Source organism: Rana temporaria, chromosome 1 (genome assembly GCF_905171775.1).
Source record: "Rana temporaria chromosome 1, aRanTem1.1, whole genome shotgun sequence".
Classification (NCBI taxonomy): domain Eukaryota; kingdom Metazoa; phylum Chordata; class Amphibia; order Anura; family Ranidae; genus Rana; species Rana temporaria.
The window spans coordinates 270,585,684-270,600,487 of NC_053489.1; the positions used below are offsets into that span (position 1 = coordinate 270,585,684).

The following is a 14,804-nucleotide window of genomic DNA, read 5'->3' on the forward strand; positions in this document are numbered from 1 at the left end:
GAGCCAAAACATTTTTGTTTTTAGGTTTCCATCCATTAATGAGAGGTTATAAACCTTTGCCAGGTTTTTCCAAACTGTGTACAAGTTGGAAAAATTTCCCTTTTTTACTTTCTGCTTTTGGTGACTGGAATATAGAGAGAATCTGCCTAATAGGTACAGAGATCTCAAAAACCAGACCGCGGAGTTAATCCCGACTTAAAAAGGTTTGTTCGTTTTGTTTTGTTTTTTTCCCTAAATAGCTTCCTTTACCTTAGTGCAGTCCTCCTTCATTTACCTCATCCTTCAATTTTGCTTTTAAATGTCCTTATTTCTTCTGAGAAATCCTCACTTCATGTTCTGTCTGTAACTCCACACCGTAATGCAAGGCTTTCTCCCTGGTGTGGAGTGTCGTGCTCGCCCCCTCCCTTGGATTACCGGAGAGTCAGGACGCCCACTAACGCACAGTTCCTTTTTCTATGTGCAACGTAGAGAGCGTCCTGACTCTCCTGCACTAAGGTAAAGGAAGCTATTTAGGGGGAAAAAAATTGTACCTTTACAACCCCTTTAAACACTATACAACATTTTTGGCTTGTGACAACTTGGTAACCTCTTGCCGCCCAAGTAACATGTATTTGCAGTGAGGAATGGGGCATGTTTTCTTGCCAACAAGCTACACACGTGAATCCAGGGCTGCCAGTGGTTTTTATGCCAAGAGCAGATAGATGTTTAGATTTGTATTCATCAATTGTGTAGATGTTACAGAATAATGTATTTCTTGCATTTCAGGTAGTACCATCACAAGATGATAGGAAAAAACAAAAAATGTCTCTCACTCCTCAGTTAGGTAAGTTGAGACTATGCTTATCCCAAAAATGACACAATGCTTTAGCTGCATATAAGCAACTATGAACTATAATTATATGCAGTTTTAAAAGTAATTTTCAGAAGTTGCTGACAGCCGCAGTGTTTTTCAATGCTATATAATGGTGTTGTATCAAATTTATGCCTCTTAACTTGGACTTGAATATAACCAAATTGTCAGGTGTTCGTTTAACCACTTAACCCCCGGACCATATTGCTGCCCAAAGACCAGAGCACTTTTTGCGATTCGGCACTGCGTCGCTTTAACTGACAATTGCGCGGTCGCGTGACGTGGCTCCCAAACAAAATTGGCGTCCTTTTTGTCCCACAAATAGAGCTTTCTTTTGGTGGTATTTGATCACCTCTGCGGTTTTTAGTTTTTGCACTATAATCAAAAATAGAGCGACAATTTTGATAAAAATTTATATTTTTAACTTCTTGCTATAATATCCCCCAAAAATATATAAAAAAAAATAGTTTTCCTCAGTTTAGGCCGATACGTATTCTACACATTTTTCTAAAAAAAAAAAAAAATCGCAATAAGCGTTTGGTTTGCGCAAAAGTTATAGCGTTTACAAAATAGGGGGTACTGCGACATTATGGCAGACACTTTTGACACATTTTTGGGACCATTGACATTTTTATAGCGATCAATGCTATAAAATGCATTGGATTGCTATAAAAATGCCACTGGCAGTGAATGGGTTAACACTAGGGGGTGGGGAAGGGGTTAAGTATGTTCCCTGGGTGTGTTCTAACTGTAGGGGGGTGGCCTGACTAGGGGAAATGACTGATCTCCTGTTCATACATTGTATCAGCATTTCTCTCCCTGAAAGGACCGGGAGCTGTGTTAACGTGAGAGCCAACGTTATATTACGTGCTCTCGCGCAGGGGAGCCGACTTGCCGCCGTAAAACGATGGCGGCTGGTCGGCATGTGGTTAAAGAAGTCCAGCCAAAGCTTGTTTGGCTGAACTTCTCCTATAGATAACTTCTCCTATAGATAACAGGAGTGTGGTTAGTGTTGCACTCCTGTGACCCATTTCAGCAGAGAACAGTCTGAAGTCCGCTCTCTGCTGACGTCACGGATTTCAGTCCAGGCACCGCATCATCCCGCCAATGAAAGCTTGGATCCGCCAGATGCCTCGACTGACACCCGGGCGGCTGCCCTCCCACAGTAAATGTATGTGGAGTAGCTGCTAAACTGATAAAGGGAAAACTAGAAAAAAAAATCATTGCTGGGAGAAATGTGCAACCTAATACTATGTTCATTTTGGAAAATGAAAGGTTCCCCCCCCCCCCCCCCAACTAAAAAAAAAAAAAAACTAATCATTTAGTGCATAGTAATATTTTGCATTCAATCAATACAGTGGATCATGGAGAACAAAAAAGTTCTCAGGACAAATCCAGACACAGTGAAAGAGTAATAAGATGTGCAATGACAAGTAATCGTTGTTTGTGCTCCACCATCACTCGTGTGAGAAATACAAACTCTCCAGATATCTAAATTGAGCCTTGTAACAACCAACTTTCTTCGTTTATCCTTATGTATATGAAGATTATCCTCGGCTCAAGAAATACCTCCTTAGATTAATACAGGGTTCGACAAAATCTGGGCGCCCGGTTGCAATTGCGACTGGAATTAGCGACCTGTCGCCCGGGGAAGCTTAGGCCTGCAGATGGCGCCAGATCACAGAAGGAAGCTTAGGCCTGCAGAAGGCCGCAAAGCCGGGGCCTCAATTACCGGCCGGCGCGGCCCGATCGCGCGACGGGAGAAGTGGGCGGGCCGTGCCGGCCGGTAATTGAGGCTGCGGCTTTTCGGCCTTCTGCAGGTCTAAGCTTTTTTTCTGTGATCAGGTGCCATCTTGTGGTGGCCGTTGGCAGGACAAGAAAACCAGCAGTTCTATTGGAGCTTCCCCAGTGTTTTCACTGCCATCTCCCTCTCTCTAATTAGAGCCCCCAAACATTTATTTATATTGTGTGTGTGTGTGTGTGTGTGTGTGTGTGTGTATATATAATTTTATTCTAACACCCTAGAAAATAAAATGGTGGTCGTTGCAATACTTTGTCACACCGTATTTGCACAGCGGTCTTGCAAGCGCACTTTTTTATATTCAAAAATAGAACGGTAAAGTTGGCCCAATTTTTTTTTTTTTTTTACATTGTGAAAGATAATGTTGCGCCAAGTAAATTGATACTAGAGCTGCACGATTAATCGTCAAGAATTGTTATCCCGATCTTTTTCCGGTAGCTATTCTTGACACAGGGTTTCACAATCTTTGACATGAACAAAATAATTTTCTCTCTGCACTTTGATATGCAAAGAATTTCCTCTCAGCCAAAAGTCAGTCTGGGCAATCTGCCAAGTCTGGGCAGCCTGCCAAGTTTTGAAAACATTCTATATCAGTGGAAAGTTAAGTCTAAACATTGTATTACATTGACTTTTACATCAAAGGAATAAACTTCTGTATGTAAATTAGGAACGTTTAACCATTTAAACGCCAAACCTTTTTCTGACAGCTCTTTTAAAGTTAAAATCATTTATTTTTTTTGCTAGAAAATTACTTGGAACCCCCAAACATTATATAATTTAGTAGAGACCCTAGAGAATAAAATGGCGGTTGTTGCAATATTTTATGTTGCACTGTATTTGCGCAGCAGTCATTTTTAAATGCAATTTATTTGGAAAAAATTACTTTAACCACTTAAGCCCCGGACCAATATGCTGGCTAAAGACCCAAGGGGTTTTTACAGTTCGGGACTGCGTCGCTTTAACAGACAATTGCGCGGTCGTGCGACGTGGCTCCCAAACAAAATTGGCGTGTTTTTTTCCCCACAAATAGAGCTTTCTTTTGGTGGTATTTGATCACCTCTGCGGTTTTTATTTTTTGCGCTATAAACAAAAATGGAGCGACAATTTTGAAAAAAATTCAATATTTTTTACTTTTTGCTGTAATAAATATCCCCCAAAAACATATATACATTTTTTTTCCCTCAGTTTAGGCCGATACGTATTCTTCTACCTATTTTTGGTAAAAAAAAAATTTATAGCGTTTACAAAATAGGGGATAGTTTTTTTGCATTTTTATTTTTTTTACTAGTAATGGTGGCGATCAGCGATTTTTTTTCGTGACTGCGACATTATGGCGGACACTTCGGACAATTTTGACACTTTTGGGACCATTGTCATTTTCACAGCAAAAAATGCATTTAAATTGCATTGTTTATTGTGAAAATTACAGTTGCAGTTTGGGAGTTAAACACAAGGGGGCGCTGTAACATTTAGGGATCACTGTGTATGTGTTTACTAGTGTAGGGGGGTGTGGCTGTAGGATTGACAACATCAATCGAGTCTCCCCTATAAAAGGGATCACACGATCAATGCGCCGCCACAGTGAAGCACGGGGAAGCCGTGTTTACACACGGCTCTCCCCGTTCTTCAGCTCCGGGGAGCGATCGCGACGGAGCGGCTAAAAACAAATAGCCGCGCCGTCCCGGATCGCTCCCCGAGCGGACCCGACCTCCGCATGTACCGGGGGGGGTCCTGATCGGACCCCCCACCCACGTCTAGGCAGGCACGTACAGGTACGTTGATGTGCCTGTCCGTGCCATTCTGCCGACGTAAATGTACATGAGGAGGTCGGGAAGTGGTTAAGGAATTTAAAAAAAAATAGCCCTTTTTTTTTTTTTTTTGTATAAATGTAAACGATTTTACGCCGTGAGAGAATCGTGATCTTCATTCTAAGCAAAAAAATCGTGATTCTCATTTTGGCCAGAATCGTGCAGCTCTAATTGATACCAAACATGCCACGCTTCAAAATCTCCATAGGCGACATTTAAATTCTACAGGTTGCATGTTTGTGTTAGAGGAGGTCTAGGGCTAGAATTATTGCTCTCGCTCTACCATGTGTGGCTTGAATACCGTTTATATATGCGTTTGCTACTGCGCGCAAGCTCGGCGGGGCGCGTTTTCTGGCTCCTAACTTTTTTTTAGCTGTCTCCTAGATTCCAAGCAAATTTGTCAAACCCTGGATTAATATACCAAAGAAGCTTGGGAGAAGCAGACTGTATATCATGGCTGAATACGTTTTTATTGCAACAGGTATCGCAGCATATAAATAGTAAATTCCCACTTGCGTTCTTAGGTGCTATTCAGTTTCTCCAAATTGCAGCGGTGGAACATGGATAACGATTACTTGTCATTGCACATCTTCCTCTACCACTGTCTGAATTTTTCCTGATGATTGTATTGATCAAATGTGGAATATTACTATGTGCTAGATATATATTTTTTGGAGTTGTATGATGTGTATATTCACTTGAAAAGGGGCAGCTGAACTTGCATTGTTTTGCACATAACCCATTTACTTGTTTGGCGCCACTACTTGTTAAATTATACACTAAATACTAAGTGTGTGAGAGCAGCATTGTACAGCGGTCTGACAGCCCCCCTTTCTTTCCGTTGTTTTTATGGTTTTGCACTTGGCAGAGAGAACAGATACTCTGCTGATTGTAGTCCACAGGTCATAAGGTGTTGCTGGCTACAAAAAAAGGTTAAAAAAAAAAATATTTCTCGTCGTCCATGGACGCACATCAATTCTTGACAAGTGGGTTATGTTCCCTGTTTACAGGAGAGGACTAGGCAGAAACATGTTAGATATTCATATACATGTCATTTAAACAGAGGGCGGTCCCTCCGGACATAACCCACCTCCTTGCAGCCTTTGGGCCCAGCGCCCTGAGGAAAAGATTTTTTTATTTTATTTTTGTCTTTTTGACTTCTATCAACTGTTGGCTGAGAGACGCTGGATATTATAGATCCTTGTCTTCTCAGTTCGGCCAGCGAACGTGAGCACACCTTTGCAAAGCGGCTGGGTCTGCCACGATATGCCCCATGACTCCTGGGGTGGCCAGTGAGCTTTGCTCCGAGGTCCGCACATGACTGGGCTGTGGTCTTGTCTCACTCACAGTGGACCGGGCCGTCGGCTACCGCCATTGCGGTTGTACGCCTGTCTGGAATGAGTCAGTAAGTCGTCACGTGAACGGGTAAGTACAGTCCCTCCCTCTTAAATGGGGTGGTATAACTGAGCATTCCTGGGGTTTGGGTATCCTCCCTTCCCTGCTTCCTTTTTCCCTCTGCTGTTTTACATTGCTGTCAGGTGGGGGGGCACCTGGTTGAGGAGACTGTGCGTCTGGCTTATGTGTGTTTTAATGCTGGGGTCCGCTTTTCTGGAGGTTTTGTGGTGCTCTGCAGCCTTTTTAGGCTTTAATCATTTTTAAATTGCTGTGTTTTAGAAAAAAATTTGGGTGATTTTCCGTTTCTATTAATAATCCCATTGGCGGCCATTTTGTTGTAGATGCGCCATGATACAGCATAATTTTGCTCTTGGGCATTTTCCTGTGGCCGCGTTCCGGCTCCATATGCTGCGCTCGTCGGCCATCTTGCCCGAAACCTCGGCCTCTAGTGCGGATTCCTGCGGCGCCAAGATCCTCACGCAGCACCCCACAGCTTACCTCGCGGCTTTCTCCTCACACACACAGTGGTGTGCTGAAACGGGCAGCGGCGCTGAGCAGTCTCCTCCGGTGTGGCGAGTCCCCTGGGTAACCCCCTCCCCCCGGTCAGCGCAGCAGGAGTGGTGGGTTTTTTGTTCGGTCTGAACTGGGCCCTGGGAGTTTTCCTTAATTGAGTCAGTATCTGGTCCTTCTTCCCCAAACATGACATAGGCGGCAGCTGGTACTTTTGCACCTGCACTTACAATAGACTTTGTCGGCAGTCCTGGAAACATTTGTTGCCAGGGTGGAAGCGTCGTGCGGAGGTAAGGGGGGTGAAAAGCGCCCCCTCCCTCCGCTATCCCCTGGGGAATGCTCGGATTCAGACCAGGACCCGGCTGCGGCTCAGGTACCTGGTTCTGTTTTTTTTCTGAAGACGTGGACCAGAACCTTTCTTATGAGGAAGACACTTTAACTGGGTCGGGGCATGATAAGGCTACTTAGACTATCTTCTTCTGAGAGGATGTGTCTATAACCAGCCAGACCCTGGAAAAATTGCAGACGCTCCATCAGGGGGGAACTCGGAGCTCGGCTGCAGCGTCCGATGTCGCTCACATCCTAAGGTGGGTGGAAAGAAGCGTGTTGGCTGTCTACATTCCAGGCGTGGAGAACTGGCAGGCAGACTACCTGAGTCGACAGATGCTGGACCAGGGAGAATGGTCATTGCATCCGGAGGTGTTTCAACTCCTTTGCAGGAGATGGGGGAACACCGGATGTGGATCTCCTGGCCTCCCGTCTCATCCACAAGGTGTCGAGGTTCATGGCCAGGTCCAGGGATCCCTGGGCGGACGCGTTGGTAGCCCCGTGGGGTCAGTAACGATTAATTTTATGCCTTTCCACCATTGAAGTTGCTTCCTTGGCTGCTCCGCAGAGTGGAGGCCGAGGGGGGATCCCGATGATTCTAATCGCTCCGGATTGGCCCTGGCGTCCTTGGTACGCCGATCTCATCTCATGCGCCTAGTGGTGGATGCGCCTTGGCGGCTGCCAATGCGGGAGGACCTGTCTCAAGGTTCTATACGCCATCCTGCTTTACAGTCGTTGGCTTTAACGGCATGGCAATGAAAGCCAGGTTCTAAGGGACCGAGGTCTTTCTGACTCTGTCATTCCAACTATGTTGAGGGCATGGAAGTCTTCTAGGAAGATTTGCCATCGCACCTGGAAGCCTACATCTCTATGTGCGAAGAGATGGGTTGGCATCCACGGATGTATTCAGGATCCTGCTGTTTTTACCATTAAAGGTCAGATTTCAGCCTTGGCTGTGTTCTTTTGGCGGCCCATTCTCTGGCGGGTACCTTTGTGCAGGGGGTTCGTCATGTACTTCCCCCCTCTTAGACCACCTCTTCCCCCATAGGATTTGAATCTGGTGCTCTCGGTTCTTCAGAAACCTCCCTTCGAGGACATCAGAGATTCCTCGACGCTTTCTCAGAAGGTGGCCTTTTTGGTGGCCATTATGTCTGTCAGAAGGGTTTCTGAATTGGCGGCCTTGTCCTGCAAGTCGCCATACTTGGTCCTCCATAAGGATAAGGCGGTGTTACGCGACCTTCCTTTCTTCCGAAGGTGGTTTCGTCTTTTCACCTTAACGAGGACATTGTGCTTCCATCCTTGTGTCCTCGGCCGGCGCATGCTAAGGAGGTACGTGCTCTGCGGGTGTACCTGTTGGCTACGGCTCCGTTTCGGAGGTCTGACTCACTTTTTGTGTTGGTATCTGGTCCACAAAAGGGCCTGGGGGTCTAGTCAGCCACCATTTCTCGTGGATCAGACAGACTGTCATACAGGCCTATGCTCTTAGGGGGCGGTCGCCCCCTTTTCCGGTAACGGCACATTCCACCAGGGCAATTGGTGCTTCCTAGGCTTTCCGACATCAAGCATCTGTCTCACAGGTGTGTAAAGCGGCGACTTGGTCGTCCGTTCAAACTTTCTCCAAATTTTATAAGGTTGATGCGAGTGCATCTTCGGATGCTTCCTTCGGTCGCAAGGTTTTGCAGGCGGCTGTTTAAAGTTGCACTCCTCCGTTGAGGAGCTCTGCCTGTTTGGGGACGACAAGAGAAAATAGGATTTTTTGTACGCACCGTAAAATCCTTTTCTCTGTCGTCCATGGACAGATGCAGCCCCCACCCCTTCTTTTAAGCTTGTTACGAACTGAGGCTGCATGCTGCAGGGAGGTGGGTTATGTCCAGAGGGACTGTTCAACTCTGTTTAAATGACATATGAATATCTAACATGTTTCTGCCTAGTCCTCTCCTGTAAACAGGGAACCTAACCCACTTGTCAAGAATTGAAGAGGCTGGACGCCAGAGAAAAATTTTACGGTGAGTACAAAAAAATCCTATTTTTGCTGTTGAAGACGGTGATTTCGCTTTGTGTATGATCTACATCCATATTTCCTCCACCATCATTGCTATAAAACCGCATCTAGACACGTTTTTTCTATTTTCCCTAGGCAGCCTTTTGAATAAATACGTTTCTCAGGGAAAAGCCTCTCAGAAGAGGACACAACAAGAATAAAGGTGATGGCACACTGCCACAGATGGGGATTTAAGCCGTCCAGGTGTATGCCTTCTACTTGGAATGAAGTTTACGTCAAGATCAACTCTAGTCATCATGAAACGGCAGCAATGAAATAACATTGGACACAAAAAAAATGGTTACTTTATTTTAACCTCAGTATGACAAAGATAAAATGTAATAGCGTGTTTTAATTCTCTTATTACGGGCACCTTTTTTCTTAATTTATTTTTAATATTTTAACTGACTGTCACAGTTGAACAGTTGCGCTATTCTGTATAGAACGATGGTGCCCATTTCCGCCCATGCCATTTTAATTGCAGTGCAGCGCTACATATCCTATATATGGCTTACCAATTGACTGAAATTCCTCATTTTCTTTACAGAAAAGAAATATTTTTGAAAAGTGAATATTTATTGTGTCAGGAATTGTGTAAAACTGTTTAAAACATTTGTGGACAGCTGCTGTAATTACAAACATGATTTTATTATAATTACTGTGGATAGCATAAATGAGGCATCTTTTTATGTAAATACCTCATTGCATGTAATGTTTGTATTTTTGCTTAACCTTTATTCGGTTTTCAGAAGTTTCCTTTATCAGTCGTCATGCAAAACATCTCAGTCCAGTGTTTTTTTTTTTTTTTTTTTTTTTAAGTGGATTCTTCTCATTTTGCTTTTTAGAATATGTAAAGGTGTTTTTAAATCAAAAAAAATTCATGAGGGTGTGTTATGTTTTTAGTTTTTTAATACTTTGTGTTTTTAAGTCCTGTATTCTGCTGTAAGGTTTCAGAATGCTGTACACTCATCCCTGGATTGGGACTTGTTCTACATTTTATATAGCCCAAAGTACATAAGACAGTTGTAAAGTAATTTTGAATGGCAAATGCAGCTTAGCCATGGTGCAGTATATATTTCAACTATTTTTGTGATATCCTATGTTTGGAGCATCATAACCACGTGTACGTCATGTTGTCTAGACATTAAAAGTTGATCTTCAGCTTTTAGTGAAGTTGTATAGTTTATTTGGACCAAGCTTGTCCAAATGAACCATTTACTTCAGGAAGATATGCAACATATCTCAGTACTGTATGGCAGTGTTTCCCAACTCCAGTCCTCAAGGCACACCAACAGGTCATGTTTTCAAGATTTCCCTCAGATGAAACGGCTATGGTAATTACTAAGGCAGTGAAACTGATCAAATCGCCTGTGCAAAATAATGGAAAGCCTGAAAACATGACCTGTTGGTGTCCCTTGAGGACTGGAGTTGGGAAACACTGCTGTATGGCATATATGTAGCCCTAGCTACTTACAGTAATACAATGCTGTTTTCCGGCAGTGGACTGGGGACTTCCTGTCACACACTCGGAACAAAATGATGTCTGAATGTTTCTTAGTCATTCACAGGGAGATTTGTATGTTCCAAATAACACATAGCTTCCTCTAGCCAAGGCTTGGAGGCAAGTGGATGAAGTCACGCTCTTGGACTCGACCAATCAGAGGAAGCTTTGTGTTCATTCAGAATATACAAGGCTGCCTGTGAATAGTTGAGCAGCGTTCACTGCGCATGTACTTTGAATTTTGTTTCAGTTGTAGGATGGCAAGTTTTCATCCTACTGCCAGAACATAGTACTGTATGTAGTTGAGGCTACATACAGGCCTGAGCAGCTGCATGTCTTGGTGATTTAAATGGTGAATTTTCGATCAAGCTGGTCCAAACCATTTATAGTTCATGCTTGGCATTCTATGGCATGTAGAGTCTTTACCATGCAAATAATGCATCAGCCTTGCCACGAGAAACCCATCTCGTGGTGTGACTTTGATGCATTTTTTGTTAAGGTAAAGACTCTACATGCTATAAAATGCTAAGCGGGTCATCATACAAATCTGTATATAACCTTTGCAGTATATAGTCTACAGAATGGAAACTCTAAGGATAATGTAGAACTTTGTGAGCCTGTGATGGAGAGAAGAAAATGTGTACAAAAAATAAATGTTCTAATCCTTATCAGTACTACCATCATTGCAGCAGATCACACTTTCAAAAAAATGGTTGGTATCTTTTAGCATTTGACAATGGATGGAAGGCCCTGAGACACTAGTTCTCAGTAGGAAGAAACCGGCATCCTATATATCTTGGCATGTCTGTTTCTGAGAGATCCTAGGGGCAGCTATAGAGTATCTGCTTCTAATGAAGGAGATAACTTATTGGAACTGTACCTTACTATTGTACGTTTTCTTCCCTTATTTTCCTTCTCGTGGTCTCTTTAAAGAGCATGGGAAATGTAAGTTCCATCTTGGGCCAAAAGTAACATAACTGGGCCTTTTCACACCTCTGAATATTTGTTGAAAATGATCAAACCGACAGTGACAGGTTTTATGAAATGTAGGGAGTTTTCACTTTCCTATTTTGAGCCTTTGTATAAACTATACAGTTTTGCAGGCAGTCTGTGATTAAAATACAAGAAAGCACCTAGCTGTTATGCAGTGACAGACTGGCCCAGTAGTGCTTGCAAACCTTAAGACCCGGTTCACACTGGGGCAACACGACAGGCGGCTCAGCCGCCTGACGTGTCGCGTCCCATTCAATGCAATGGAACTGTTCTAATAGGAGCGACTCAAGTCGCTCCGACTTAGAAAAAGGTGCCTGTACGACTTCAGGGGCGGCTCGGGGTGACCTGCATTGACTTCTATACAGAAGTCGTTTTGCAAATCGCCTCTGAAGTCGTCCTCAGGACGACTTGCAGAGTCGCCCCCGAAGTCGTGCCACTGCTGTGTGAACCGACTCTTGGCCCAATGTTGCTATTTCATTTTTGTTTTGTTTTGTTTGTAATTTTTATCAAATAGTCAACTTGTATAAAACTGTTTACAATGAAAACGTAAAATACAGGCTCAACTTTTTTTGAACATTAATTTTGTGTGGCCTAAAAAAGGCAAAAATTCTATCCCTTGAAACATTGGTGCTTTTAGTGACCTGCATACAGAGATGTAGATCATGTTTACAAAACTGACCAAGTGATTTTGTAAAGTGTTTCTTAGAACCTGTCTGCTTGGTATTCTTTATAGCCATCTGCTTGACCCCTGGAAATTACATGGTTTTTATTCAGTATGGAAGTGAAGTAATTGATAAACCTTCCCAGACCATTTTAGTGGTCAGATCAATGAAAAAAAGTGAAAAAATAAATAAAAGGAGTGTTCTTCAGTTTAATTTTGTTTACTACAAATGCACATTGTTCTTGTAAAAAAAAAAAAACCTTACTGCCCCTCTTCCCTCCTAGAAAAGTGTATTACAGTAATCACCAGTGGCCTTAAAAGATGATTACACGACACCCAGAATTTTTTTTTCCCCGTTTTTTGGAAGTAAGCCACAATTTACATTTTTATTTTTTCCTGTTTTTATTTGTTTTAACCAAATGTAAATCAATTTTTGCAATATTTGTGCAGTATGTCATTACATAGACTGAAAAGCAATTTGAACTATGTCTGGGTATCAAAAAAAACAATAAAAAATCTTTGTGCTTCCTTGTAAACCTTTCTAATTTCGTACTTTTTCTGGTGCATTTTGTATATCCTCATACACATTTACAAAGTTTGTATTGTCCTTCTAAAATATTCTTAATTTTTAATAGTTTTCCATTAGGGTAAGAGGGTCTCATTTGGAAACTTCAGAGGCTACTATTACTCATGTGTTCTGAAAAAGTTAGTTACCTATCTTTCAAGTTCATGCTGTGCCTTCAGTACTTAACCCAAACACCTAAACTAGAATTGTTGCACATGTTCCTGTGGGGGTTCAAAATGTAAAGTCCTCTGTAGCTAGAAAACTACTTGGAACCCCTAAACATAATAAATGAAAACGTTAGATTTATTTATACAAGTTTCCATGCCTTGTTATATTTAACCACTTCAGTCCCTGGATCATTTGGCTGCCCAAAGACCAGAGCATTTTTGCGATTAGCACTGTGTCGCTTTAACTGACCATTGCGCCGTCTTGCGACATGGCTCCCAAACAAATCGACGTTTTTTTCCCCACAAATAGAGCTTTCTTTCTGTGGTATTTGATCACCTCTGCGGTTTTTATTTTTTGCGCTATAAACAAAAAAGCGTACATTTTGAAAAAAAAGCAATATTTTTTGCTATAATAAATATCCCCAAAAAAATATAATATAGTTATAGCGTCTACAAAATAGGGGATAGTTTTCTTTATCGTACATCACGGGACACAGAGCGGCATATTCATTACTATATGGGTTATATGGAGTACCTTCAGGTGATGGACACTGGCAATCTCAAAAACAGGAAGTGCCCCTCCCTATATAACCCCCTCCCATAGGAGGAGTACCTCAGTTTTTACGCCAGTGTCTTAGGTGTTGGTCATGGTTTATCTTGCCTCCACATCCTTGGGATTAAGGTGGGCTAACCGGTTCTGTCCAAAGGCCTCAGTGCTAAAGTGGTCAGCAACCGGACCCCAAACCATTGGGGTATAGCCCATAATGCTTTCTGTCACAGAGAGCTGGACTCTGGGCCCAGAACTTAGAAACCTTTGGGGGCCTAATGTTTCTGTTGCCAGGGTGCTATATGGGCCCAGGACAGTGGATCCTTCATAGGAACCCAGGGCCTGAAGGTCTAGACGCCCCACGGAGATGGGGGAAGATTGGACCTCTTGCTGTGCAAAGTCCTGCGGCATGGAGCAGGTAAGTGAAGGGGAAACTTGCGGAACTTGGTTCGCAGCAGGTTTGTTCTGGGGGAAGGTCACAGTGGGACATGCCTATGGTTTATGCGCTGCATCTGGCAAGGTGAGTCACATATCTTAGGATAGGATGACTCTATATGTATATATTCCCCATAATTGTGACCTCCCTGGTAGTATTGCAACTGGTGCTAGAAAGCATTGAAAAGGGCCTGTGTGTATAGTGACAATTCTCTCTAAGAGAAGCCCCTGGGAAGCTATTGAGGTTTCTTATGTAAAGGGAGTGAATGCTCTTACCTGCAAGCCTGCTCAGAGAGGTCCAGGCGGTTGCTGCAGAAAAATGCCGCTCTGTGGATCCTGGCCTGGACGGCAGGATCAGCCTCTGACCTCCTCGTGTGTGGCCCCCCCCCCCCCCCCCCCGCCGGCGGGCGCGCGCGCGTCCCCGTGATATGAGCGCAATTTCGCGCCGTTTTGCTGAAGGGGAAGGGCGGGCCCGTAGGTAAAAGGAAGGGGCGGCCCTTCCAAAAAGTTCCCAGCTCAGTGATGTGTTGGAACTGAGAGAGGAAGGACCAGAGCGGCAGAGTGGGGCGCCGAGGACACGCAGTGGCCAAAGAAGAGTATTACAGTCTTCAAAAAGACTGTCTTTTACCCTAGAGATAGGGTTTCTTTTTCTTTTCAGCAGTTTTTATTGGCAAATACTACTAAAGGGGGACAGAATGGTTTTTCTTTCTTTGGTTTAAAAAAAAAAAAAAAGAAACAAACCAAGATTAATAAGAGAAGGCATTTTTTTCCCCAGAAAGGGTTTTTGGGCAACAACTATTTATTTTCCCAAACACCATTAAGTAGCGGGCGTACCTCGGTATTGTACCATGGCATCTGGTTCGGAGGGTACAAAAGGTGGGGATTCCCCCAGAGGGTCCGAGGTCTCGGACAAAGTCTTACCGCTACTTTCCCCTGAAGGAGCCTTGGTGAGACCATCGGGATCTGGAGCTGGCAAGGGTCGGTCCAACCCTAGGGTGGTCACGGACGAGGTACTGTCCACCTCCTTAAAGGAGATGGAAAAAAGAATGGAAAAGATGATAGCCAAGGCTATGCGGGGCAGAAAACGGAATAGATCTCCGTCGCCCGAGCGTGAACCCTCAGATGAGGAGGTCCCTTCCGCAGGGGAATGGGAAGACCTCTTGGACAAGGACCAAGTAGGTTCAGGGATCGAGGATCCGGGTA

At 43.7% G+C, this 14,804-nt stretch overlaps 1 protein-coding gene across 6 annotated transcripts in view; it reads left to right on the forward strand.

Annotated features, from left to right (window-relative positions):
• The window catches only part of TUT7 (terminal uridylyl transferase 7), an 89,555-nt gene extending 79,662 nt beyond the window's left edge, over positions 1 to 9,893 (forward strand). For 5 of the 6 annotated variants that reach the window (XM_040355503.1, XM_040355501.1, XM_040355502.1 and 2 more), the window contains exons 28-29: positions 766 to 823; positions 8,829 to 9,893. In XM_040355503.1, coding sequence (XP_040211437.1) covers positions 766 to 823; positions 8,829 to 8,893 — 123 coding nt within the window. In that variant the 3' untranslated portion in view covers positions 8,894 to 9,893. The remainder of the gene's footprint in view (positions 1 to 765; positions 824 to 8,828) is intronic. The other variant, XM_040355504.1, reaches the window with a different exon arrangement.
• Positions 9,894 to 14,804: the final 4,911 nt, after the last annotated feature.